A 26,609-nucleotide genomic window follows, 5' to 3' on the forward strand; every position below is an offset into this window, starting at 1 on the left:
TTAGTGTTATATACTTTTAATATAAAATCCTCAATAACTCCATGATGAAAATGCCCTAGTTCGTATTACTTAAATATTTAAGTCTTGTTGCAATCACTGTTGTTCTGTTCTAAACTGTATCAATTAACTTTTAGGTCTTTTGTGTCCGTGTAATGACATTTCAAAATAGTAGCTACCGAAGTAGCCATAATTTCTTCTGTAATCATTGTTGAGTTTCCATTACACGCCATAATATTTTTACTTTGATAAAATCATACACATTATGTGTATAATTGTGTATAAGTCACATTAAGAAGATTATCAGAGACTTGCCAACAGTTGACAAATCTAAGAGTGGCATTTCACTACATGGACAGAGATGATAAGGCAGTTGATAGTGGCACTGATCATAAACAGAGACATAAATAACATCAAGAGAATACAAAGGTCAGCAACCACGACCCACAATCATAGGTCATTGACTGTATATCACAATGAGCCAAGTAAATACAATGTTCCCTTCTTGATTGGATATAAGACCATTTCTGAAGTCTAAATAACAGTCTCCTCATTAAATAAACTAATTATCCCTCGTTTCATGCTGGGACTAGATGGAGGCAGCTCTGCTTTGAAGTAACACTGGTGTCACAAGCATTGGACTGATATTATTAGTGTATTGGCCTTGCTACTGCCTAATCTCCAACAGTTGTTCACTAGCCTTGACAATCCTCAATGACAGCTCTGACTATCATGTTCACACCTAACTTCTTTGCGGTCTATTGCTTTTTCACATATCATTCACCTGCTCCAATTACTGTAAACCCTTAAAAATAATGATGATATACTTATGCTATAATGATGACAATGATGATAACAATGACATGTGAACTGTGAACCAAAGCTCAGCACAGAGAAAGTCACTATAACTTATTCTAGTAGGAATTTCACACAAAAAAACTACACAAATGATTATGCAACACAATACTTGTGAATCTTTGGTATTAGTGGTGTGCAAAATTTGTAAGGTATCTAAATCTTATAAAAAAAAGTTTGCAAACATTTTTTCCAGAACTATAAATATTTCAGACACATACACATGGCAGTGAATAATTTGAAAGTCAGGAAGGACAGAATTTTAAGTATTTAAAAAGTGTCACCTACATTTCATATAAATATCACTTCAGAAATAAGCTGTGTACATGTAAAACCTAAAACACATCCACCCACTCCCTAGTGCTTGTGAGCAGACTGTGTATAACTAGAGAAGCAAGACCAAGAGTGATCTTGCTTGATAATCTGGCACAAGTCACCATTCCATGGAACTAACAAATTTGGAAAGACTATTCAATAAAAAACAAAATAATGACTAGACTGCTACACACTAGTTTCAATAAATGTGCTGCTTAGTTTGTAACACAGGATATATGCCATTTCGCCCCTGATTATAAGTCATGTGCATAATTAGCTTATATCTGCACTTAAAAATGGACAAAAATCATGTGAAAGGGAGAGAGATTTCTATGCACTCAAGGCACAAGTATAAAATATCCTAATTATATTCATTTCAAATAGAGTTTCTTATATGTTCCAAGTTAACAAGTAAGGTAATATTATCAATATTCAAGCATGCCACATATAATAAATGAATCTCCGTACATGAGCTAATCATCTTCACTATATGAGATCACAACATTAATGAACCTGAAGTCACTTTATCCACACACCTAAATAACACTTACACCCTTGATTCCCACCAAAGTATGTTTACTGGTCAAACAATAATTCCTCCCACCACTTTGCTGACATCTTAGGGAGCCTCCACACTAACCTACCAATTGGTTGACTGAAGAAATTCTTTGGCACAAACACAGCAGTGACCAGACTCCTCTATTCTCCAACAAGACCTTGATTAGATGATCCATAATCTGCTTTATTAATCTGTGCTTGCTGGGCCTTCATTTCCTCCATTTTCTCGCGCTTGAAAAATCCAGCCTGGCGAAAAAGAGATGTGAATGCATTAACTTAATTGTCAGCTTTTGAGGGTACAAAGTATGTTGTGTACTTATCATCTGAGAGATTTGTTGGAAAATCTTGGTCAGTGGGTCTCACCTTGTACATTCCGTAAGCCAGGAGTCCCAAGAGCAAGAGGCCTCCAAGCACAGCCAGCAGGATAACCCACCAGGGGATCCCCTTGGCCAGAAGAGACTCAGGCTGGATTTGAGTCACCACCTCCTCATATGCCACCCTTGGGTATATGGAACAGACAACTCTTAGTACATTTAACATTAACTGTGGAATAACTTTTATGTCTTTATACAACCCATGTATATACATTAGGAAATGTGGATGATTTCAATAAGGAAATAAAAACTCTTTCAAAGATGTAGAAGCTCTCTTTAACTATCAATTCAGGCACACTTTTATCTGAGTCTAATTGCTCTCATCCACTAGCCCATAATATGTCTTATCCTCTCACCTTTCACTTTGATCAATTTATATGTCACAGAGATGATACGAAACCACTGCACTTACCTTGAACCACTAAATTCCATTAGAGCTGAGAGGGACTGGATCCTGGCACTTCCTGAGGTCATCAGGACTGCTCCTCCCATAACAGATACGTGCTTGGCTGTGGGCGGGGGAAAATTTCAGTCAGTGAAACATAGTGAAAAGTAGTCTGTTTACATACATTTATTAATGCATTTGCATGTTTTAAAGATTTCTATTGATTACTATTACTTTTTTATTAGTGCCAGTTAAAATCAATATTTACTTTCATCATTGCTGAAATGAAGAAATGTAGGGCCACGTAATTTGGATAAGAGGAAGGTTATGATAGAGAACATAAATAAAACATGAAATATTCCAGTAAATGGTAAAGTTCCTCAAGTACAAAAGGAGTTTAAATAACTAGAGGAACAACATGGATGTTGTTGGAATGCCTTTTTGTCAAGTTAGTGATTATTCTACGAGACTGAATTTAGACCTATTATCTGCATAGTCTGTAAGCACCAACTCCAGCCATATGGCAATGTAACAGTACCCAGAAGCCAACCCTGCTCACCGGGTTGTTGTGTACAGCATAGAGACTTGCTCAGAGAGACCCCTGGGGTCAGCATCATGGGGTGGTTGAGGTGATGTGACCCCTGGCCCATGCATGCCCCCATTAATTACTAACTGATTGATTGAACACTGCTCAAAAACATTTTGTTCTTACCCATGACACTAAGATCAACCTCCATCTCCATAATAACTTTAGCTGACTCTACGTCCACTGGCCAGTTGTATATGTGGCAGGAGAGCTGTGCACATCGTATTAGGCTTGAGGAACAGTTGAAGTACTGGATCCCATCACCTACGTCCTTATTGGCACTCACAATTCTGTGGACATGAAGTTTAACCCTTTGGTCTTTAGTGCTCTACTTTACATTTATCTTCTCATTTATCAAAATACATGACTGATTTGTTGTAAGAAAAGTGAATATAAATATAATACCATAAAGCTATTTAATGCAGATTTCATCATAATATAGTTTAAGCAAAGGGGGGATACAGATATCAGAATGCAAGTTAAAAGACTGGATGTGAGAAAAGAATGTTATAAACTCAATAGTGTTTGAGCAGAACATTGCAGACATATCTGAGAAATGTAAATTCTTGTTCACTTCAAATAATAGCAATGTGGTACCAAAGTACAGACAAAATACACTTACATGGGCTTCAAGGAAGGTTTTGTATTACTTCCAGTTTTATCGCTGTCATCAATGGATATGCCACTTGCTTGATTCACTTCACCTTTCTCAAAACTCCCACTGCTCAGCTTGCACTGGATTGGCTGATTCAAGAAATTTGTCTGCAAATAATTGGAAAAGTTGGAAAGTTTTGTTTAGTCGGCACAACATCCATGGTCATATGCCAGAGAGAGACAGGAGGGGAAGGAATTACAGGAAAAGGTAACAGATCCCAGGAGACGGGACACAACCCCTGATTAATACCTGGTACCCATTCACTGCTGGGTGGACAGGGGCGTATGGTATCGGACAAGCCGCCAAAATTTTTCCGCTCCGCCCGGGAATTGAACCTGGGCTCTCTCGGTTGTGAGCCGAGTGTGCTAACCACTGCACCACGAAGACCCCAGCAAATAATTGGAATAATTCATCCAGCAAATACAGGATACTTTTTCAATTGTAAAGAAATATTTTCTTATGAAACCACAAAAAAGTATTATCCTTACCTTTGGAGGGTAAAGCTTGACTAGTTTTTGACCATCTGTGATATTGACAGGAATATCAATGGTCAGATCCACCTGCCCAAGAGGTGTCGGTCCCCTCTTCACTAACTGCAAGGTAGAGAAAAGGGAGACAAATGAACCTCAAAATGCATTATCTCATGGATGGTGATGTTGGTATTCTAGTAGTGCAAAATATGACAATGCAATGTCTATTTATATGTACAATTCAAACGGGGAAGGTTGGACATACTGTGAACGTGTGAATAAATCTTGGGTTGATTGTTGCATTGATGTTGTCTTCACCCACATGCTTGTAAAATACTTGTTCTTCCTTGGAATCTCTGAAAAATGATGATGAATCATAGTATAATAAATTACAGCATGTTTCAAGAAGAATATAAACAACCTATTCTTAAGTTTCTTGATATGTTTTCTGCATTGGAAACTGAAAACTGAATTCTCAAGGAACTGTAATGGATATAAACTAAAAATTATAGCCTGATATGTATACCAGAGGGTATTTGCTGCTCCTTGTTACACACAAGAAACTGATCTGGCTGAGAGAAATCATGAAGGGTTGAAACAACTTTATGACTCTTGCAAGAACATTCACCAAGGAGGATTACAGCCCAACTCTAGAAGTTGGGAGAGAGAGCCAAAGAGTTTCCCTTGGCCCGGAGGATTTGGGGGCCTTGTTCTCATGTTTGTAGTCAATACAAATGCTAGGCTGATGGAAAGGAACACCTTAGTAATATTTTGCTATGAACACTACCACAGGAAATGAAGCTTATGAGGTGTGATGGCAGATGGAGAGTAAAATTATTTCTTACCCATATAGTTCCAGGCTGGCCTGAGCTTTCAGAGGGAGGCTCATGAACAAACGATTATCCTGAGGCTGCAACTCATTTCCTTCTCCACTAACAATGACCTGTATCCACGGGTTACCTGAGCCATCTGTCAACAAGCTGGTATCCACATTCACCTCCACAACGTCCTGAAAAGAAAATGCCAGAATTATGCAACAGGCCGCTTTGGTTTAGTTCCTAATAAATGGAGACAGACCAAAACAAACATGGATTATAAAGTACAAAAGTGGACTAGTGGCAATGTTCAGTGGAAAATTGTAAATGCTACTTTTTAAAGGCAGTGGATAAAATATTTGTAAGGAATTAAAAAAAATGCTCAAAGAGTGGAGTCAAGAGAAAGAAAATATTTTTCAAATGTTAGGAAGAAAGTTATGCAGGAATAGTAATCTTCTAAAAATATACAAGCACAGGACTTTGTTCAATGGAAGAACAGTTATGATTTGTATAATCAGACAAAGGATGCCACAGTACCATGTACTGCGTACTATTTAAATTCCAGCACCGACATGTGGAAGCTTTTATTTTTCAAGAGACCTAAGGTTTATGGAAGACAAAGGAAATGTGATAACTAAGGGAAATAAGAGGGAGGAGATAAGCTGACTGAGAAAGTGTAAAGAATAAAGTATAAATGAGGATATTCTAGAAAACATCATCAAGAACCTTATGACCACAAGGTCAAGCCACGATGGATCATTCAAGATTCTTGAAGTGAATGAAAACAATGAAACAAGAGTTTTTAGAGAAAGCAAACCACCACAAAGGCAAAGCATTCCCTCTCCCCCAAAGACCTTTATTTTCTTGGCCTTGTGTGTGTGTGTGTTCCCTCTCATTTAAGCACAGCATATATCTGTAGCCTGTGGGGTCTCCCCGCAGGCTACAGATATATATCCATATGGGATCAATAAACCTCCTATGGTACCCACTGGAGACACTCCTGGTCTGAGTCCAACTCCTCCGATACCGATGAGAAGCACTCATAGTCTATTCTTGAAGCACGGGAGTGCTTTTCCACAGTACAGGGTCACCATAAGTAACTGCTCATCTCTGCCAGTGGTAAGGTTATGTTTGTCTTTTATTTGTTCCCAGAAAGAAGGAAATATTTTCATAGACATCTGATTTAAAAAAAAAATAGGATACCGTGCCCCCAGTTCCACATAAAACTCACACCTTTGTTGCTTGTGATTCTACAGAAATCTAATCTAGCCCCTGAAATGATGAATGTCTAGCAAAGTCCCTGATGACATGTGAAGTGTGCCAACACTCTCCATCAAGACAGAGGTGCCAGCTTCCCCTTGCCCACAAGCACAACACCAACAGGAGATAAGAAAAGGAAAAGTTACTTATGACCATCACAATTTTCTGCATTATGAGGGATCAGAAAGTAATGGGTAATGACAAATATAGAGGGGCTACATTACAGCAAATATAGATAAGAGTTACATTCATCCATAGCTTTGAATATCATGAACCTTTAAGAGATAGAAAACTTCAAACTACTGGAATAAAATTGATTTAAAAATATGTAACTATTAAAAACAGTAGAGGTTGCAGATACTACTGTCTGCCTTACCGTGATACTATTCTTGATTGGGTTGGAAAGTCTGCACTCAAGCGAGGTCCTCACATCAGCACTGAAGAACTTACAGTCATGGGACTGGGGCAGCATGAGAGTGAGAGGCGGCCCCACAGTCACATTTATGGTGGGGAGGTATGCAGGCTCACCACTGTTAGACACAACTGTGCGCAGAACCAGGTTGTTTTTTTGCCCCACCACCAGCTTCTGGTCTTGTCTTAAAAAAAACACTCTATTAGATCACAAAATGGGTTTTGACCAGAGCTGTACTATGAACGTGTAGCACTATTCTGAGAAAACACAGTTATTACACAAAACAGCTCTATTACATTAAAAATTGTACAGGGATCCCAACCAATTCATCATTAGTGATCTCTCCTAACTGGAAAGTTGGATACAAATGAAAAAACAATCTAAGTGCCAGCACAAAGGGGGTCTGAGGGTCTTTGCCCGGTAGCTGAGGGGATCATGTTTCTTTTGAAGGCCCCTCTAAGCAACTTTATGAGAAAAAATCATCACTCATGCAAACCATTATATTATATGTAACAATGCATTTGTGATCAGTTTATGTATCCTCTATTTTGGGGGTTCATGTCAAGGCAAAACTTTGGTCCGTCACTGGTATGCAGTGAAGCCACAAATTTGGCCCATCGCTGCTACCGGGTCAGGCCTCCCCTAAAAATAATCTCAGCTCCCTCCCTCAGAAATTTTAAACAAAATATTGTTCCTTTCTCTTACCACAACCTCAGCTCTTCTGCATCAAAGAACATTCCCCCAAAGAATCCCCTGAAATATCCTTGAGCCACCTCTGTGTAAGCCAATAGAAGAGTGAGAGTCAATGCTGATGCATCAAAGTTAGAATAAAGGAGAGGAGCCAGTGGGAATTCTGCCATGGCCACCCTGTTGTGAAATGTGCAAAAGCAGTAATCAGAATATGTGATAGCCAAGGAAGGTTCCTATAAATAATACATACCCAAGACCAAGATCTGCATCAAACATCATATCCACTCTGCAGGTCTTCTCCTGACATCCCTTTGAAATGCTCACTTGAGATGTGCTGCTGTGTTTCTCAGTAGGGTTTGTCATGGGTCGCTCTGGGCAGAATGGAAAAAAACAGATGATCATCAAACATTATACAGTATGTATTGTATGTATTTCTACTGAGGCATTCAAATTTTTGAATTAAGAGAAAAAGTACATATCATGTAGGAGTAGAGACAGCTATTTGCTGGAAACTGAAGTGTTTCTTTATTTTATTTTGTTGGTAACATATCTATCAACATGGGTGTGGTGGTAGGGGGGGTAAAGGTGGTCTATCTCTCCAACACTGATGCTCCCACACGTGAGCCTCTCCTAAGCTGGTTGTCATGGTAGAATTATCTCCAACTTGCCCCAGTCCAGCACACTCTTTCAGCACACTCACTCCCTCTCCCACCAACTCTCTCCAATACCTGTCCACTCTTATAATTTGTTTCACAGGTGGAGTCCCCCTAATACCCTCTTCATCAATCCTACCCTCATATACCTTTCATAAAGTCCTCATTCATTCTCTTCAAATGCCCAAATCATCTCCAAGCACCACACTTCACCCATTCAACTACTCCATAATCGATTACCATTGCTGCTTCACCCACACAACACCTCCCATACCCATACATTCATTACTTTCTCCATCCCACCCTGCCACACAGCATGCACTGGCTTATATCCACTGCATGTATTCGTTGCTGTGCTACTTTCTACGTTCATGTCTCCAGTGCATTTGACAGAGTTGACACGATAACGTTGCTTCTTACACCTTCATTGCCCTCCTGCTCACACTTCCTCCTGTCATAACTCTTCAGCGCACCTAACACCTGTCTTCCCTGTGCTGGTCTTTCCCTCACCTCTCCCTCCATGCTCCCATGCTTACATCAATCTGACTTTGTGTAGTGGCAGTATTATAACCAGTGAGGTTGAATAATACCAAGGCGACAATATTTTACGGGGTATTTGGAGGAGTGTTAAGGAGCAAAAAAAGGGGACAGGAGGGAGTAATATTGGTGGAAAAAAATATTATATATTTAAACAGACCTTACACAGATCAAGAACTTACTCATAAACTCGGTTTCAGGAGCGACAATAAGATCATACTCCAGTTTCATTTCCAGAGGTTGGTCAGGGTCAAGTTTATTTTCCTGTGAAAAAATGTCAGAGATTCCAGTAAATGTTTATGTAATTGCATTTTTTCTCAATATCATGCAGCAAAAAAACAAGAAATCAGTGATGCTATATACATGCAGGCTACAACTTTCCATGTGTTCTTTGCACTCAGGCCAACCATCAAAGACCTCCATCCCAGCCTGTACATTATTCTGACTATTCATTTCATTGTGTCTGAGAACCTTGGGCAATCATGCAGGTGCTCACAGTACTTGTGTGTAGATGATCTCTAGTTTGAACTTTCCACATGAAACTGCATAAACTTGACTCACCTTGACAGTCACCTGGTGAGTCTGACAAACTGGGTCTCTACTGTTGGCAACCAGGCTCTCAGTGAAGTTGTGGATGAATGAGTTGTCCCTGAAGGAGGCACGAGGGGAAGGGCTTCCATGGTCCAGGGTGAGGGACACTTGAAGAGCTGAGAAATTAAATCATTCACTCTTGTTACTTATATTTCATCCATTTAATAGTCTTTCATCAATATCATCAATAATTTTTTTTTTCATATTAAATACACTAAACAGATGATTCAGATGTTATCAATAAAAGCTGAAAATATATCTTTTTAAAACCTCACTCAAACAGGAAGGATAATATTAACAATCATTAGAAAAAATACCAAAAAAAAGAAAAAATTGGAGAGAGAGAGAGAGAGAGAGAGAGAGAGAGAGAGAGAGAGAGAGAGAGAGAGAGAGAGAGAGAGAGAGAGAGAGAGAGAGAGAGAGAGAGAGAGAGAGAGAGAGAGAGAGAGAGAGAAAAATCAGACCACACAGACCCCATGGTCCAGACTAGAGAGAGAGAGAGTTTTTACTTTTTACCTGTTTATTTAATAGTACTTATTTAAACTCACAAGAGACCCTTGGAACCCTGTATCCCTTGTAGTGGAGGCAGGTTGTGAGGTTGAGGTTTACCCTTCCTTCCCAGGGCACATTAGATGGGTTGGCAATGACCCAGCCAGACAATAATGCCACTGGTCTAGTCTTGACTACTGCCACATGACCCGACGAAATGCTTCCAATGGCCACATCTGGAGGTTGAAATTGTTAATTATCTACTCTGGATTAGTCAGTTGTGTACCAGCTGAACACATAATTGACATGATTGAAATGATTAAAAAATACTTGAGAAGAAAGTGAGAAACCATTCACATACCTGGGTAGCCATTGTTATCTATGTCAATGCCTCGTGACATTGACATGCCAAACCCTCTGAGGCCAGGAGTAAAGTCTTCTGGAGAGAGGCGTTGTGAGTACTGTTGCCGGAGGCCATTCCTTGACCCCAAAAAGACATACACTGCTCCTTTGTCTTCCCAAGGTGCTCCCACCAAAATATCTGGGGGAATATGTTCTTATTCTTAGTGCTCTTACAGGTTAGTTTGGCTGTTGTTTTATGAAATGTAGAAAAATAATTACTTCCAAAGTTTGGTCTTATAATACAAGTTGCTAGGAACTAAAATTTGGACACTCAACAATCAAATGCAGGAATAACATGTAGTACATGTATAGAACAAACAAAGTACAAAGTCACAAAAAAAGAAATTAGAAACAGAATAAGAATGTGATGGAGTGCTCTTGGTAAACTCAATCATGTCATGAATAGCAAACTGCCACTCCCTGAAGAGAAGTGTAATAGACATGTATCCTGACATAACTTGGCACATCACAAAATATTTAGAGAAAACTAAGAAGTGCACAAAGTGAAATGGAGTGAAAAATGCTGTGGATAACATGTGAGAGACAGGAAGCAAGTATCAAGAAATGGAAAACGGTCAAAGGTTAAAGATTCTTCAGTGACCAAGTATAAGAACTGGACTTTGGAAGATAATATCATGACCAAAACAGATAGCGAGAGTAACAGAGAGGTAACCCAGAAATTGCATGTAGAGGCAGCCAGAGGACCAGGTGGTTATATGAAATCAGAGCATTTGCCAAGAGCAAGATGAAGTACACTGACATCAGAACCAGTGGTAAAAAATATAGGGAAAGGCCTTTGTCCTGCTGAAGAAAATGAAAATACAGTACTACTCTTGATGGAGACACACAGTAACACATTTATTGCTTTTCTTTGCATCACTCACCTTCAAAAGTATCAGCATTAAGGTCTCCAGGAGATGCTAGCGATGTGCCAAACCTTGCAAGGCTCACTTTTTTGCCATAGTGAGGCTCTGGACGATCAAGAAGCCCTTTTCCCTGAAAGAACAAGTGCAGTATAGATACACACACACACACACACACACACACACACACACACACACACACCACTAAATTATACACCAGTTTCTTTGACAAGTGTAATGTGCAAGATATATGAAAGTATAGTAAAAAACAATGGGTTAAACTTTTAGAAGAGAAAAACATGATATATGAAGAACAGTTTGGATTTATAACTCACTGTGTTTCTACTCAAGAGCAATAGATGTGGTGCAAGAGAGAGAAGGGTGGGCTGATTGTGATGATGGGTAGCCATTGTTATCTACTATGTCAATGCCTTGTGACACTGACATGCCAAACCCTCTGATTTGAAAAAAGCTTTTGACAAGGTTCTGCACAAAAGGTTTATCTGGAAACCACAGCAGTGGGGAGGAATGGGCGGAAAGGTTGTCGCGTGGATGAAGGATTACTTAACGGGAAGAGAAATGAGGACAGTGATTAGAGAGGAGAAATCAAATTGGAGGAGAGTAGAGAGTGGAGTTCCCCAAGGCTCAGTTCTGGCACCAATAATGTTCATAATATATATAAATATGCCAAAGGGTATAAAGAATTATATGAGCCTTTTTGCAGATAATACAAAGTTAATAAGAAAAGTGAGGACAGAGGAAGATTGTGAGGTGCTACAAAAAGACCTGGACAGAGTGTATAGATGGAGTAAATTATGGGAGATGGAATTTAATGCAAACAAGTGCAATGTTATGGAAATGGGGAAAAGTAAAAACAGACAGGAAAACATACAGGATGGGAGAAGAAAACTTAAAAGTGGTACATGAAGAAAAAAATTGGGAGTAACGATGCAAGACACACTATCCCCAGAAGAGCACAAACAAGCTGTTTAGAGAAACCTACAGGATGATGCAAAATATAAGGGTATCATTCCATTTTATGGACAAAGAAATGATGAAGAAAATAATAACAACAATGATAAGACCAAAGCTTGAATATGCTGCAGTTGTGTGGTCGCCTCACAAAAAGAAGGATATCAGAAAGTTGGAAAGGATACAGAGCTAGAATTGCAACTAAAATGGTCCCAGAACTCTCGAATATGACATATAAAGACAGATTGAAGGAGATGGATTTGACGACAATGGAACAACGCAGGGAGAGAGATCAGATCACGCTGTACAAGTTGGTAAATAAGTTTGATGAGGTGGATAGAGATGATCTCTTCTTAACTGCGAGAACACAGGGGGCTGAGAGGACATGGAAAGAAACTTTATAAAGGAACTTGTTTGAGTGACTTGAAAAAGTATAGTTTTCCACATCGAAGTGTCAACACATGGAACAGCTTGCGGGAAGAGGTGGTGGAGGCGAGCAGTGTCCAAGAAATGAAGGAAAGGCTGGATGAATGTAGATATGGAGACGGGACTATTAGAGCTTAGTTCGGGCCCGGTAGATATACAAATAGGTAAATAGGTGTACACACGCACACACACACACACACACACACACACACACACACACACTACAATGCTTTAGTAAGAATTCATCTTCAACTGTACATTTGGAAAATATCTTAAGACCCACCTTTTCACTGACAAAGGTATGAATCCTGCCCACATCAGGATGATTGGGGAGAGAATACATGGGTGAGCCAACAACCAGGTCAGTCAGCCCATCGCCATTGATGTCTGCTGCTGTCAGTGCTGCTCCGAAGTACTCACCCAGCTGCTCACCCTCCAACACCCTCACTGTACCCAAGTCTACATACTCGCTCACAGGAAAACTAAAAACAATAACCTGAAATAAAATGCATACTTAATTAATGTTCTTGGTAATTAGGGAAACAAAATATAAAATGTCAAAACTTCCCAGATGCAAGCACAAGCATACGGATGTGGAGACCGAGTACTGACAACCCAAAAATAGTCACATATCTTGATCCCATAAATACAAGCTGTATGGAAACATATGAAGAGATCACAGTGAAAAGAAAAAACGAATACTTGCCTTGCCATAAAAGCCAGCACCTCGAGGAGCACCACCTGCATAAAGTATCTTATTCTTTGACATAAATCTTCCTGAAGTGACGGCGTACCCAAACATTTCAAAGTCATTGAGAGTGGTGACGTACAAGGGGTCAGGCACCAGCTCAGTTTGAAACATTTGGTGCCTTGCCTGCCGTCTTCTCCTTGATACACCCCCGGGATTGTCCCACTGATAGTCCTTAAAAAGTATTACTGATCCTGTGTGGAAATGGTAATAAATTTTTTTAGATAAAATAATACCACGTATCAGACTTCTAAGTGGACTCATTTATACTACACTGATTTTAAATATTAAGAAGATAGAGATATGTCCAAGTGTCACCCATGCAGGGAGACTTTTAGCAGCTACTGTTAAGTGTGACAGCTAATACAACAGCCCTTACCATGCCAGTTGAAGACACCTGGAGCTCCAACTATGAACTGGGTTTGGTCATCTGGGAAGTGGATGGACATGCCAGCTTGTCCATGGGCGTAGTGGTAAAAATTGTAGCCCGAATAAAATTTTGTTTGCTTTGCTGTTAAGAAAAATGAGTTCTGTGAATACAAAGATTCATTCGAGTCATAAAGAGAAATGTTGATTCCAACCATACTAAATATACTATCAGAAATAACCCTTCATTTTGATGCTAACTTAAGTTTGAACACATCGAGATGTATTACAATATGGTATGAAATGTGGTGTGATAGAACATTACAATAAAGTGAAATGTTAAGTTAACTATTGAGCTGGCACTGCTCAACATGTAGGTAGACTGTGTCTGAGCTGTTGCTGAGGTGATAAGACACACTGGAGTGAAGGTTGTGAGCGAAGTATTAAAGCATTAGAGATGTTCATATTCACTGATCATAATGAACACTTATCAGATGCACAGTAATATCAGTATGCTTTGTGGATAAAGTATGTATATTTTAAGTTTTTTAGATGTTTCACATATAAAATATTTTAATTTCTCAAGGTAATTTCTTTCAATTACTTTACCAAAACCATGTAGCTTTCATGAAATCTAAGGTAATCTTCTTTAAGGCTACAAGTTTATCACAAAAACTTTTTTTCAGGTGCCTTACATTAATTTATTTTCTTGGCAACACTGCCATGAGTGATATCCCAGCACCAAATGCTAACACCAGTCATGAAGTCATTCCACCACTGCATAACTTTAGTTATGTACCATGTTGAGTTATAGCTAAAAGCTAAATTTTTTCATGAAAATTATTTAAGTATGAAAATATGTACTTTCATGAAGATTTGCATCCAAATTCATAATATTTTTTTTGTATTTGTATTCGTTTTCCAGTTCTTAGATATTCAACACTTAATGCTTGTATCTACCTCGTCCCTGAAATGCAACAGCTAGACTTAAAGGTTTCAGGTGTCAGGCATGCAGGTGTCATAATTTCATTTTCACTCTTAGGGTGTGATTTCTACAGCCCGCCATACATCTTGTTTACCACACTTGTTTGTTGTCAGGGCTTGCTGCAACTTATACATGAGTTACACTTAAACAACATATTGTTGATGTTGAAGACCTCAAGCAGATAAACACCTCCCCAAGGGCAAGAGGCATCAGACTCACTTTCAGCAACTAAAGGCAACTCCTTGTTGATCATCAAAGGAGAAGCGGAGTTATCCATCCAGTAGCACACGCCGTTCATGTAATGCTGAGTGTGATGCCGCTGGTTGCTCCATCGTGGTGCACACACCTGTCAAGACATGAAATAAAAAAAAAAAGACTAAAGAAATGGCAGGTCATTCATAAAAAGGTGCAAAGTTGATTCATTATTCAAGTATAGGCACTACTTTTCTTGAATTGAAAGAAATAATATCAGCACAAGGTTAAGCAGGTTTGGGATCATTATGTGAACAAGAAAACTCAGGGATGCCTCACCCCAGTAACTTGTCTGTCTTCCTCAAAGTGTGGCTGGATGTCCAAACTTCCTCCAAGCCAGCCATAATTTTTAAGGTCTTGGTAACTGTACTCAAATATATCGTTGATGACCTCTGTATTACCTGAGGAAGAGATTTACATAGTTTTACACAGAAGTTCAGACCACACAGACCTGGTCCAGAGCAGATGATCTGTCCTTAAAACTAAGTGGAATGACATCACACGGCCATCACAGTTTAGGCGCAGGGACGTGCACAGGTAGGTTGCCCAGGTTGTCTGAGCAACTGCCGTTTTGCCCTTCTCGGCTGATGTTGCCCTTCTGAAAAATAGTGTTACGAATGTGTGTATTTTTTCCTAATATTATTTCCTCCAGGGACGTTATTATAGTCCCCGTTTTCTATTTTTACCCTCCCTCCCCTAGTGCTGTTGCAAAAGTAACCAATGATATTTCCGCTTCCAACAAAACATTATTACACTGAAATTACCTATTTAAATATAAGTATTCATCAATCTAAAATTATTTTAACTATTTTCTCACATTTGAAAACTTATAATATTAGCTATCTAGCTAGTTAATTCATTCCCGCCAAAACGTACTTGAAGCGTCCCTCGCGGCGTCACAGTCACTTCCCCCGCGACCGTCGCGACGCCTTCACACACGTCCCCTCGCAGGTAAAACTCCCCCATATTCACCGTATTTTGTATAGTTAATAACCTTCGATAACATGTGCTGCTATAACAACTAGTGAGTTAAGGATCCCTAGAAGGCTGTGATAACTATGAATCCCATATTATACAGTTGACCGGGTGAAGTGAGGCATGTTGGGTATGATAGGCTGGACTGCTTGCATCACCCGCAGCCCAACAGTTTGTGTGTGTGTGGGGGGGGGTTGCCCTTTTTTCAGGTTTGAGCAACTGCCCTCTAAAATTCCTGTGCACGTCCCTGGTTTAGGGTCATTGTTTTTCATTCTCGGTCATATCAACAATAAACAATTTGGGTTCATTCATATTTCTAAAGCCAATAAATATTTTAAAATACTCTCTCCGTTTCCTTTGGAAGCAATGTTTCTCGAGAGAACATATCATGACATAATTGCCTTTCCTCATAAGGTACAATGCAAAACGTGAGCATCATTGTCACCTGACTTGTTCATTCATCCTTGTCATTAGTATGGTGAGGAAATTCTTACTGCACTGCATATTCTAGGTGAGATCGAAGTATTGCCGTTTTACATCTTTATTCTTGAACGAAAAGTTTTGTCAATGAAGCTCAACATTTTTGTTTGAGAGAGAGAGAGAGAGAGAGAGAGAGAGAGAGAGAGAGAGAGAGAGAGAGAGAGAGAGAGAGAGAGAAAGGATGGGGGGGGGGCGTGAGGACTTCCTATAAATCAATAGGAGGCATCATGTAAAAAAGTTTGGGAGCCACTGCTTTAGGGCTTTTCATCACCCATTATAATCGATCTTTCTATTTTTAGTTTTCCCTTGAGTCCAACATCTAATTATAATTACACTGAAGAGCATCTCCCAGTCATTATTTATTAACAATTTTCATGTCATCAGCAATTTTAATATGGAATTATCGAGTTCAGCATCGACGCACATTACAAACTACTGGTTCGAGAACAGAGCCCTGCCGGTGAGCGGCAACCAGTCTGAAATGGCTGCATCAATGACCAGCGTTTACTGTTTGATGCTCATCTAGTTCCCAGTCCATTTGTGCACATTGCCATCGCTTCTTAATCGTTTGATTTTATGAAGCAATTACTTATGGTGTGCAACGTAATCGACCGCCTTTTGAAACATCTGAGAAACCATCTCCTGTGATTCAAAAAGTTATGTGGCATTAATTATCTCCCAGTCAGCAATGACCATGCCATTCCGAAAGAATATCTATATTAGAAGGGATATAAGATGATTGAGTGTCTTGCCGTCTGTTTCATTATAAGAGACATATAGTAATTAAGAAGCATATAACTTATAAGAGCGTTATATGTACGTATATGGATTTTTTTTTACAAAAAGAAGTAATAATAATATACTAACTGCTTACCATTTTTGTCTACGATCACCTCCTCGCAAGTACGTCCCTCGAGATTGCACTTGAACATGGCTCCGGGTTCAGTGATCTGGGTTGGGTTGTAGAAACTTGAGTTGGCGCGGGGAGCACCCACCAGAACCCTGTATGTTCAAAGTTATTGGTTAGCACAAGGCACATTAGCACACTGTGAACATGTTGCCTTTCCCTTAGCTCTGCCCCCCCCCCCCCCTAAAAAATAATGTCTACTAATGCAATAAGGTTTCGTCTTATGCAAGCACTTTCTGATAACATTAAACCGATACCTTTTCGGGACTCCTCAACCATTCTCAAACAACTTGAAGGTTGTGGAGCTCAAATTGACTGGGGAAAGTTAATAGGTTATGGGTGAAAGCAAAAGTTAAATCAAAGTTGGTATAATAATCATACAGCTGCTTTTGTTAAAAAAAATAATATGAACCAATTGAGTACGTGAAGCTTTCCTTAAGATGTACTGGTAAACAACTAGAGATGCGGCACTGTGATGGACTGGTGCTAGGGGCGCTAAGATAAGCGGTAAGGCCATGGGATGCCTTGGATATGCAGAGATTATAGTACTAGTATAAAAGCAAAATATAAGAAAAGAAAGGTGGATATACATTGTGCATGAGGTCCTATCTGTATAGGCTAAATCAGTACTTGGATGAGAACAGATATAGATCCAATAGATCCTGTTTGACATAACCATTTCAAGTTTTGCAATTTAGTTTGAGACAAATTAATGAGACATTTAAAAAGCTGTACTACTTATCGATGCAGTCTTAAAGGAGAGGTTGACAGTTTATCAGCAGGGTGGTCTGTCAGCTAATAATGTAAATATTTCCCATGGTCCACATCATGGCGAGTTGCCGCATCTCTCTCAATCTTTCATAACATATTACTGTAGAAAATCAAGCGTGGGCATCAGGGATCATTACCACCCACCAATTTGTGTTGTTCCTGCTGTTATGCAGAAGACCAACAGAGAAACCGAAGTAAGACTCCCGTCCTTGGGTCCCAAAGTAAGGGTAGTGGTACACTTGTGCTTCGAGAGGCTCCAGATTGAAGCAGGAGCTGAGAGAAGCCATACACAACATCCCCACCAGGAAGCTGGGCACCCCCATGCCCTCTACAGCCATCTGGAAGACAAACTGAGGTAAAGTCTTCATGTAAGTAAAATGGTTGATGGTTAAATGCTCCGTCGACTCTGTCAATCACCACCAAACTGTTGACCACGCGCCTTTACACACCCTTGAATTTGGCAGTAGGCCTACGCGGTACACGACAAACTCAAAAGATATTCAAATGCTTTCAACCTACAGACACATTCTAATATGCACCATGCAGTGTATTACATATTGCGTAACGTATATATTTCTATAATTATAGGATTCATTTCCGCTTTTAGATTTTTCGTTCATCTTACGAAAAATGCAAAAGTCCTGATTAAAATGCATGAAATCAAACAGGGAGAGAAAGAGAGTGAGAGTGAGATGGAGGCGGGGGGAATCGGGCTGGGAACTACTATAAAAAAATAGAGCGGCTCACCCTGATAACAAAACTACAGGCTCGTGACACTTTTACACCGCCTCACTGCTCTGTAGACACTACCTCCGCAGTACTCTGTGTAATATATAGACAGATATCGAGCTTATGTAATACTTCTTGTCTACACTACCACTTTTTTAAGGGTCTGCGTCGGTGTAGCAAAGGAGGATCTGTCTGTATATTTGTTGCAACACTCGTCCACCTCACACCAATGTTATATACCGTATTGTCCATGCAAACGTCATTTTCTGTTTGTAGCCAAAGTGCACTTAGTGAATTACTCTTTTAATTTCCACTAAATGCAAGAGGTAAGAGTTATATTGGTCTATAAAACTAAACTCTCTCTCTCTCTCTCTCTCTCTCTCTCTCTCTCTCTCTCTCTCTCTCTCTCTCTCTCTCTCTCTCTCTCTCTCTCTCTTCTTTAAAACAAATGTGACAGCTGCGTGACTTTTTTATATCCGGTTGTCTATTTCGTTGACCATAAGAAATTCTGGAAACCCCGCAGGATACATGAGTCCCCCTTCCCCCCTTTCCCTTATGAGGTAGGTCACTGGGCGTGGGATATTCGACAACTTAATATGACGTCATCTGAAACAATCCTTCATGCTTGTATTTGAAACCTACTTATTGTATGACCCCCATCTATGTAAGAACAGCATACCCAGAGGAGGGGACGGGGCGTAAATATAACTGGGTACGAGGGTTGGGCGCGAGGTTGAGGGCTTGTAACGAGTGACACATAACAGTTATTAATAAAAGAGATACAGGAAGCGAGTTATTTAAAGGGTGCCGCGGGGAACCAACAGAATCCGTCGTGTGGCGTCGAGGAGACCATATGTGCGACTGACAGGATGTGAACCAATCAGACACCGGGCTTATCAGACACCTGTGTATCTCTTCTGTCTCTTAACGTGTTCCCCAGTTGGCTCGTATACATCTGTTGCAAACGTGCGTTGCTTCTTGATGCTGATATTTGTCCCTCAGCACTTATTTTTATCCCTTGACCTTCTTCCAAGTTTTGTTTTACACACACACACACACACACACACACACACACACACACACACTTGCTTGATATGTTGATGGGAAGCACACTTTTGCCCTTAGCACGTACAGGAGGAGAAGGAGGAGGAAGCAGGCGGCCACTATGTCAATATATTTGGCTGGGAGGCAGGAATGTAGCGCCGGCCCAGAGCAAGAAAAGTAATTTATAACGCCCTCCTATTCTTGGCGGCAACGCGATACCTGTCTTGTCGCCGACCTCCCTGCTACCTACTTATACCCTCCCTTCCCTCCTCTCCCCAACCCTCCGGCAGAAGTGGCAACAAGCAAAGGGTAGCATCTTCACCCTCTCCTCTTCCTCCTCGACCGAGCCTGAGGACGAGGGTGAGGAGGGGGCGGGAGGGAACCTAATGCAAAGTGATACACTGCAGATAGGGACCGGCGTGACAGGGATTGGGTCTCTCTAACCACGCCATGTTTCATTAATCTATGACGAAAAACAAATAAGCATATGGGAGTGTGAGCACGGGAGGATGTGTAGGTACCAGGCAATAAAGCTCCATTAACACCTGTTTGCGCTCGAGAGAGAGAGAGAGAGAGAGAGAGAGAGAGAGAGAGAGAGAGAGAGAGAGAGAAAATACTCAGGGGCTATGTCGTAAACTAGGTTGTCTGCCCATAAACCTAAACCAAAGCAAACAACCACCAGGGCGCTCCACCAGTACCGGACGTTGTGGGCTACCTGGCTGGAGGCGGAGGTCCTGTTTGTTTTCAGTTAATTTGTTTATTTTCACTTCATTTAACGTGTTGCGCTGCGCTGTACAAGTTCACATCACTCCTCCTCCGTCACTGATATGGGAGAATTAAGCACAGCGCAGCTCTACTTCTTTACATCATGGTTGCGGTTCATTATTTACCCTCGGAATGTGCTCTATGATAAACAATTTACTTGAATCGATATATTTAGACCAGACTAGACAGGCAGCACCTAAAAAAAACCCATGTACAGTACCTACTCTACTCAGGTTTTCTTCACAGACTTCGCTTCTCGAGGGTCGGTAGTTGACGTCATTCCACCCTCGCTGATGGCTCTACTCACACAGCTCTTGGAAATGGCGAAGAGTAATGGTCTGTCACCTCATCAGCTCCTCTAGCCGACTGTTTTCAACCTCTCAAAATCCGCCGCAGTGTTGCTTACTTTGCTGTTTTCCATTGGTATTTTCAGGTCAAGTATTCTGAATGTGCTAAATGAATGCCTCCACCCCTCCCGCTACACAAGACTGCCTGCACAAGCTCTTCCCTATGTTGTCTAACTTATTGATACCAGGTTTCTACAGGCTCTCAATTTTTTCATCCCTTTCACTGGTAAACTCCTTTATTTGTATTTCCTCCTTCCTACGACTTAAACTCTTCCTTATGGCATCAAGTCATCTCTGAAACTATATCTGATAATAGTTTGCTTACACTTTTTTTTTTATAGGAGCAGCGTGTTGCGAGCCTCACTATTATTTTTGTTTTGACACTGGCCTGGCTCCTTTACTTGAAAATAAAGGCGCAATGGAAGCGCTTATCATCGTGTGTCTGCGTGGCCGTAAAAAAGTCACTCCGTTTTAACACCTCACCCCCCCCACACCCACTCACCCAAGAACGAGGCAGCTTGGTCTTGTCACACCCAACACTCTTTAGAAGTGACACGTGAAGAAAACGATACAGGAAACCTCAACGAAGTGCAGTGTGTTTGATTCAACTTCATTTGGTGACTTCGGCTTCAAATACGCTATTATATAACATTAAAACATGCTTTTCTGTTTATCTTCAACATTGTTGTTGTAAATATCGAGCTCTCGCATTTGTTAGTCTGCTGAGTCACGCGGACGTACAGACAGACATGCAATAGCAGCGTTGTTGTTCGTGGACGCGAGGGAGACTCAGGGAAAGATAACAAGGCTGCTTTGTTTCGTATTGGGTTTCATGTAAACACGCTGCGTCATCACTCACGAGCCATTGCTTACTTTTATAGTCTGCACTTTTTCTCGGTGTTTTCACACGACCATGAGTTGTATGTCTAAAGTATTTTGCACCATTTTCTTTAACACTTTTAAACTTGTTTCTTGATTATTATTTTGTAATAGAGTTAAATCAGAAAGCAAACATTGGAACATAAGTGATTCAGAGCACGATTGTTATCAGTGTGAGGCTACATGTCATGATTTCGTGAAAGGATGGAGTAGGCGAAGGGTGGAGGAACGTGCGCCCGCAAGAAAATCGTCAACTGTGGGAATGTGGGTTGGTTACACGTCGACGGCTGCGACTGTAGGTGAGTATCGCACAGCAGTTCTCAAACGGTGAAAGACATTTCCAAACACCAAAAGCAACAATGAATAAAGTTACTATTTTTCTCAATATATCCTCACCTTCTTTAATAACTTGTTTGAAATATTTGAATTCAGTATATAGTAGCAATATATATATATATATATATATATATATATATATATATATATATATATATATATATATATATATATATATATATATATATATATATATATATTATAACACACACACACACACACACACGCACACACACACACACACACACACTCAAATAAGTATCGTTGCACATTCAGCACGATACAAACTGACACCAAGGACGAAGCCATTGATAAAAGGCTACTCATGTTGGTAGCCCTGCGTGCGCTGGGTGTAGCTTCACTTGCCTGAATCAAGTGAGCGGAACTCGTATACGAAGCAGTAGAATTTGAGCTGGCACAGTAACGCTTCAGGAAACACACAGGTGAAATCTTGATCGAAGTGACATGATCTGTGTTGTCCGTAGCACTATAATATTGTCGTGTTTGGGTGATGAAATTGTGTTTTAACACTTCAAACACAAAAGAATAGTTAAAATTGCATCCATTAAGGAGACTGATGAACACCTTGCGTTATTGTTAGACATTTGCTATAGGAGCATCGTATATTTTACACATGGTTAGAAAACAGCACATGCATGGTTGCTTTTATTGTATTAGAATGCTTTTAGCAATGCTTTTAGCGTTGCAATTTGAAGTTGTGTTTTTTTTCAGGTGCCCACAGCTTGTTCATAAGAGAAAAGACACATTCAGTGGAAGCATTAGTAATCCAGGATGGCACATTATGAACTGAACTACGTAGATCTGACATGCGTTGATGGTTGATGTTTTTGTCTTTGACATGGGGGAATACTTCAACCCACCGCTATTACGTATATCATATGAGCATTATTGTTTTATAATTTGTGAATGTAAAGCTTAAACAAGTGGCACTCAAATCACTCCGTTAATATCATTGTGATATCTCAGTGTTTTCCTGCCTCTCTATCCTTACGGGGGTGCTGTCCTGTTCCCCCCAGCAGAGCTGAAGTGGTGGGGATGATCGCACTTTTACCAACCCTGCCGAGATTACCGGGTTGCTCAGTGTGAAACTCATCGGACCCACTGTAACGATACTTTTTTTAGCATAAGAACATAGGGAGACTGCAAGAGGCCAAATGGCCTACACAGGGGAGCTCCAGAATCCCTCCCACTACCACCTGTCATCCTCGTCCATGTAGCAATCAAGTCTACTCTTAAAACAAGCTATCGTCCCTGCACTCACTGTGTGATTGCTGAGTCTATTCCATTCCCCCACCACCCTATTACTAAACCAATGCCTGCCTATTTTTCTCCTAAATATATACTTTTCTAGTTTAAATCCATTATATACTGCGTGTCTTATCCTGCTGGGTAATTCTCAGTATAAACTTTACTTATATCGCCTTTGTTGTAACCCTTGACCCATTTGAATACTTTTATCAGATCTCCCCGCACTCTTCGTCTTTCTAGTGAATGTAAGTCGAAATGTTTCAGCCTATCTTGATATGGGAGGTTCCTCAGCCCCTGATTAACAATTTTTTACCATATCAAGTAAAATATTGTCAAGTAACATTTCCTTCTACCCAACCCTTTCACCTCAAGCCCACACTTGTCGTCACTCACACACGCTAAACAACTCAACAGCTTCATCTCTTGCGCTCCCTGCCTGATCCTGGAAGCACCTATTACCTTGGAGCAGAAACACAGCACCCTCCCAGTGCTTGTCCTGCTTCCTATGTTGCCATCACTTAAATCCTAATTAGACTAGCAAACAATCTTCATTTCAGTAAATTCTTGTGTGTGCTGAGCCCAAAAAACAAAAAATTGTAACAACTAGACCCGGTCTCCCCTACACACACACACATATATATATATATATATATATATATATATATATATATATATGTATGTATATATATATATATATATATATATATATATATATATATATATATATATATATATATATATATATATATATATATATATATATATATATATCTACACACACACACACACACACACACACACACACACACACACGCACACACACACACACGCACGCACGCACACAAAAAAAAACAAAAAAAAAACATATATATGCACATACATATGTGAATCGGCATCCCAGCTGACGGCGTCCCTGAAGGTCCACTAAGAAGGGGAGCCGTTGAGGGTTCGTCCACCCTGACTCACGCCCGCACAAGCCCCTCCTTGTTGAGCGGGATAAAGAAAAACTTTGCTTATCCCTATGCGCGCCGGGGAGCGCTACCCGCCACTACCGCACGGCCATCAGAGGGGCGTTTACCGAGTGGCGTCTGGAGACCTCGACCCCACCCTCCGGAACCGGGTCATCCCCTCAAGCTGTGGATATGTCCATCACCGCATTCTCTTTTAAAGTTGAAGCATTATTCCAGTTTATTTGACCCAATTTGTATCACCAAGGCCGTTATGCTTTCTCATATTCTTGAGTGTTAGCGAAAACTGTGTACTCCACATACAATGTTTAGTCTCTCTCTCTCTCTCTCTCTCTCTCTCTCTCTCTCTCTCTCTCTCTCTCTCTCTCTCTCTCTCTCTCTCTCTCTCTCTCTCTCTTCTATAAGATTTATTTTTAACTAGTTTTCAGTAGTAAGTGACAGCTCATCTCATCCCAAAGAGGGACCTTCATAGCCAGAATATACATTTTAGACCAGCGGATGTCATCATTACTATTTACAACGATATTTTGCATTGTGTTAGGTGTTGGGTGCAATATGGCGACTATATTCTGGAGGATGTGTTGATAGGTGGTATCGATAGAAGTGCCTGGGGTGTGAAATGGGGGATGGGGCTGGTGGTGAAGATGGGTGGTGACGTCACTCAATGTGGGGATGGAGTGATGTAGATGGATTGGTGTCAGTGGATATAGTGGTGGTGGTGGTGGTGGTGGTATAGTGTTTGTTGCTCCTCTTGGTGATATGGTGCTTTCATTTACTCTTGTTTTGCTATTGTTATTCGTGGTGGTGGTGGTTATGGTGGTGATAAGCATAATAGTAGCTACAGTATAGGTGTGGTAGTGAAGAAGTGGTGATGCCGGTGGTGGAACGGGTGGTGATGATGGTGTCGGTGGCGGTGGTGGTTGTTCTCGGGGCCGCAACTTTTTTTTTTTTTTTTTTTACAACAAAGGAGACAGCTCAAGGGCACAAAAAAGGAAACAATAATAAAATAAAATAAAAAAGCCCGCTACTCGCTGCTCCTATAAAAAGAATCAAAAGAGGTGGCCGAAAGAGAGGTCAAAAACTGCAGGGTCATATGGCGCCGAACGTTAACTAAATAAACTATAATATAAAACTCTAATAAAGTAACGGTGAATAATTAAAAAACATGATAAAAGGACTCCATAAAAGATAAATAAAACTCCCATATCCACCCCGGACACGCAGGGGACCCAAACAGTCATCACAGTAATAATAGTAGCTACAATATACGTGGTGATGAAGACGTGATGATGCCGGTAGTGAAACGGGTGGTAGGAGCGATGATGATGGTGGTGGTGGTGGTGGTAATGGTGGTGATATAATAATAGTAGCTACAATATACGTGGTGATGAAGACGTGGTGATGCCGGTGGTGAAACGGGTGGTCAGAGCGGTGGTGATGACGGTGGTGGTGGTAATGGTGGTGATAGCAATAATAGTAGCTACAATATACGTGGTGGTGGAGCGGGTGGAAAGAGCGGCGGTGATGATGGTGGTGGCGGCGGCGGTGACGGTGGTGGTGGTGGTAAAGCTGATTGAGTGCCCGCAGAGGCCCTGTTTAGTCAATTAGATCGACTTAAAAAGATGTCGTTTATCGTAGACACTCTTATCGAAGCACCAGAGGACCTCCCAGCCTCCTCACACCACGTCTCGCCTCACAGATTTGCCAAACAACCTCCATTCACTGACGAAATTCGAGTTAATCCATTTCCTCTCTCTCGTATGTTTCTTAGGTGGTTCTTACCCTTCACTGAGGCACGGGAAGAAGCAGCACATAAACATTAGCAAATCCACACAGACACACAAACACACGAACCCTTGAGAATGCCTCGCGGATTTTCACACAGCAAGGCAAGAGAGGATGCCGTCTAGCCAGCGTCTCGCGGGTGAGGCCCACACTACACCACGTCCAGCCGCAACTGTGCCTGATCTGTCGAGGCGCGCCGGAGACTGGGCACAGAGCTAGAGTGGGCACCTTCCCTTCTCCTCCCCCTTCCTCTCCGTCAACCCCTCCCTTCCCCTTCCCCTCCGCTCACCCCTCCCTCTCTGTCAACTCCTCCCTTCCATTTCCCCTCCACCCACCCCTCCTTTCTCCCCATTCGCCAACCTCTCCCTTCCATTCCCCCCCCCCCCCCGCCCACCTCTTCCTTCCCCTCCCTCTCCGTCAATCCCTCCCTTCCCTTCCCTCTCCGCCATTCCCTCCCTTCCCCTCCATCCACCCCTCCCTTTCCCTTCCCCTTCGTCAGCCCCTCCCTTCCCTCTTCCATGCAGTTCCCAGTCCTCATTTTTTGTATTCCCAGAGTACTTTACCCAGAGAGGATCCTGATGGGAACTCCACTAAAGGGTTTCCTGCCTCCTTTGCTTCCTTTGAACTGTTTTAAAACGATTATGACGGATGTTTTAAGGTTGGTTTGACTGTTGCGCCTCTTTTAGTACATTGAGACG

General features: G+C 41.0%; 1 protein-coding gene across 1 annotated transcript; it reads right to left on the reverse strand.

The window, feature by feature from the left end:
* Positions 1-26,139, reverse strand: LOC127000417 (integrin alpha-PS3-like). The gene is made up of 23 exons (XM_050864126.1): positions 25,981-26,139; positions 17,934-18,127; positions 16,986-17,113; positions 14,936-15,057; positions 14,624-14,750; positions 13,433-13,564; positions 13,012-13,247; positions 12,589-12,801; positions 10,929-11,040; positions 10,004-10,183; positions 9,702-9,878; positions 9,124-9,269; positions 8,745-8,826; positions 7,623-7,743; positions 6,647-6,866; positions 5,041-5,204; positions 4,461-4,551; positions 4,214-4,318; positions 3,693-3,832; positions 3,197-3,360; positions 2,512-2,608; positions 2,089-2,224; positions 1-1,971 (listed from the first exon to the last, which is right to left on the reverse strand). Exons 2-23 carry the CDS (start codon positions 18,125-18,127, stop codon positions 1,867-1,869), a joined length of 3,192 nt encoding a protein of 1,063 aa, XP_050720083.1. The 5' UTR covers positions 25,981-26,139; the 3' UTR covers positions 1-1,866.
* Positions 26,140-26,609: the final 470 nt, after the last annotated feature.

The sequence above is a fragment of the Eriocheir sinensis genome, chromosome 18, assembly GCF_024679095.1.
Source record: "Eriocheir sinensis breed Jianghai 21 chromosome 18, ASM2467909v1, whole genome shotgun sequence".
NCBI classification, from domain to species: Eukaryota; Metazoa; Arthropoda; class Malacostraca; order Decapoda; family Varunidae; genus Eriocheir; species Eriocheir sinensis.

Coding starts and splice junctions, on each gene's coding strand:
- LOC127000417 (XM_050864126.1), bottom strand. CDS start 18,127: ATGGCTGTAGAGGGCATGGGGGTGCCCAGCTTCCTGGTGGGGATGTTG. Junction 4,319..4,460: donor GATTTATTCACACGTTCACA/GTATGTCCAACC, acceptor TCTACCTTGCAG/TTAGTGAAGAGGGGACCGAC. Junction 2,609..3,196: donor GGTTGATCTTAGTGTCATGG/GTAAGAACAAAA, acceptor CCCCGCCCACAG/CCAAGCACGTATCTGTTATG.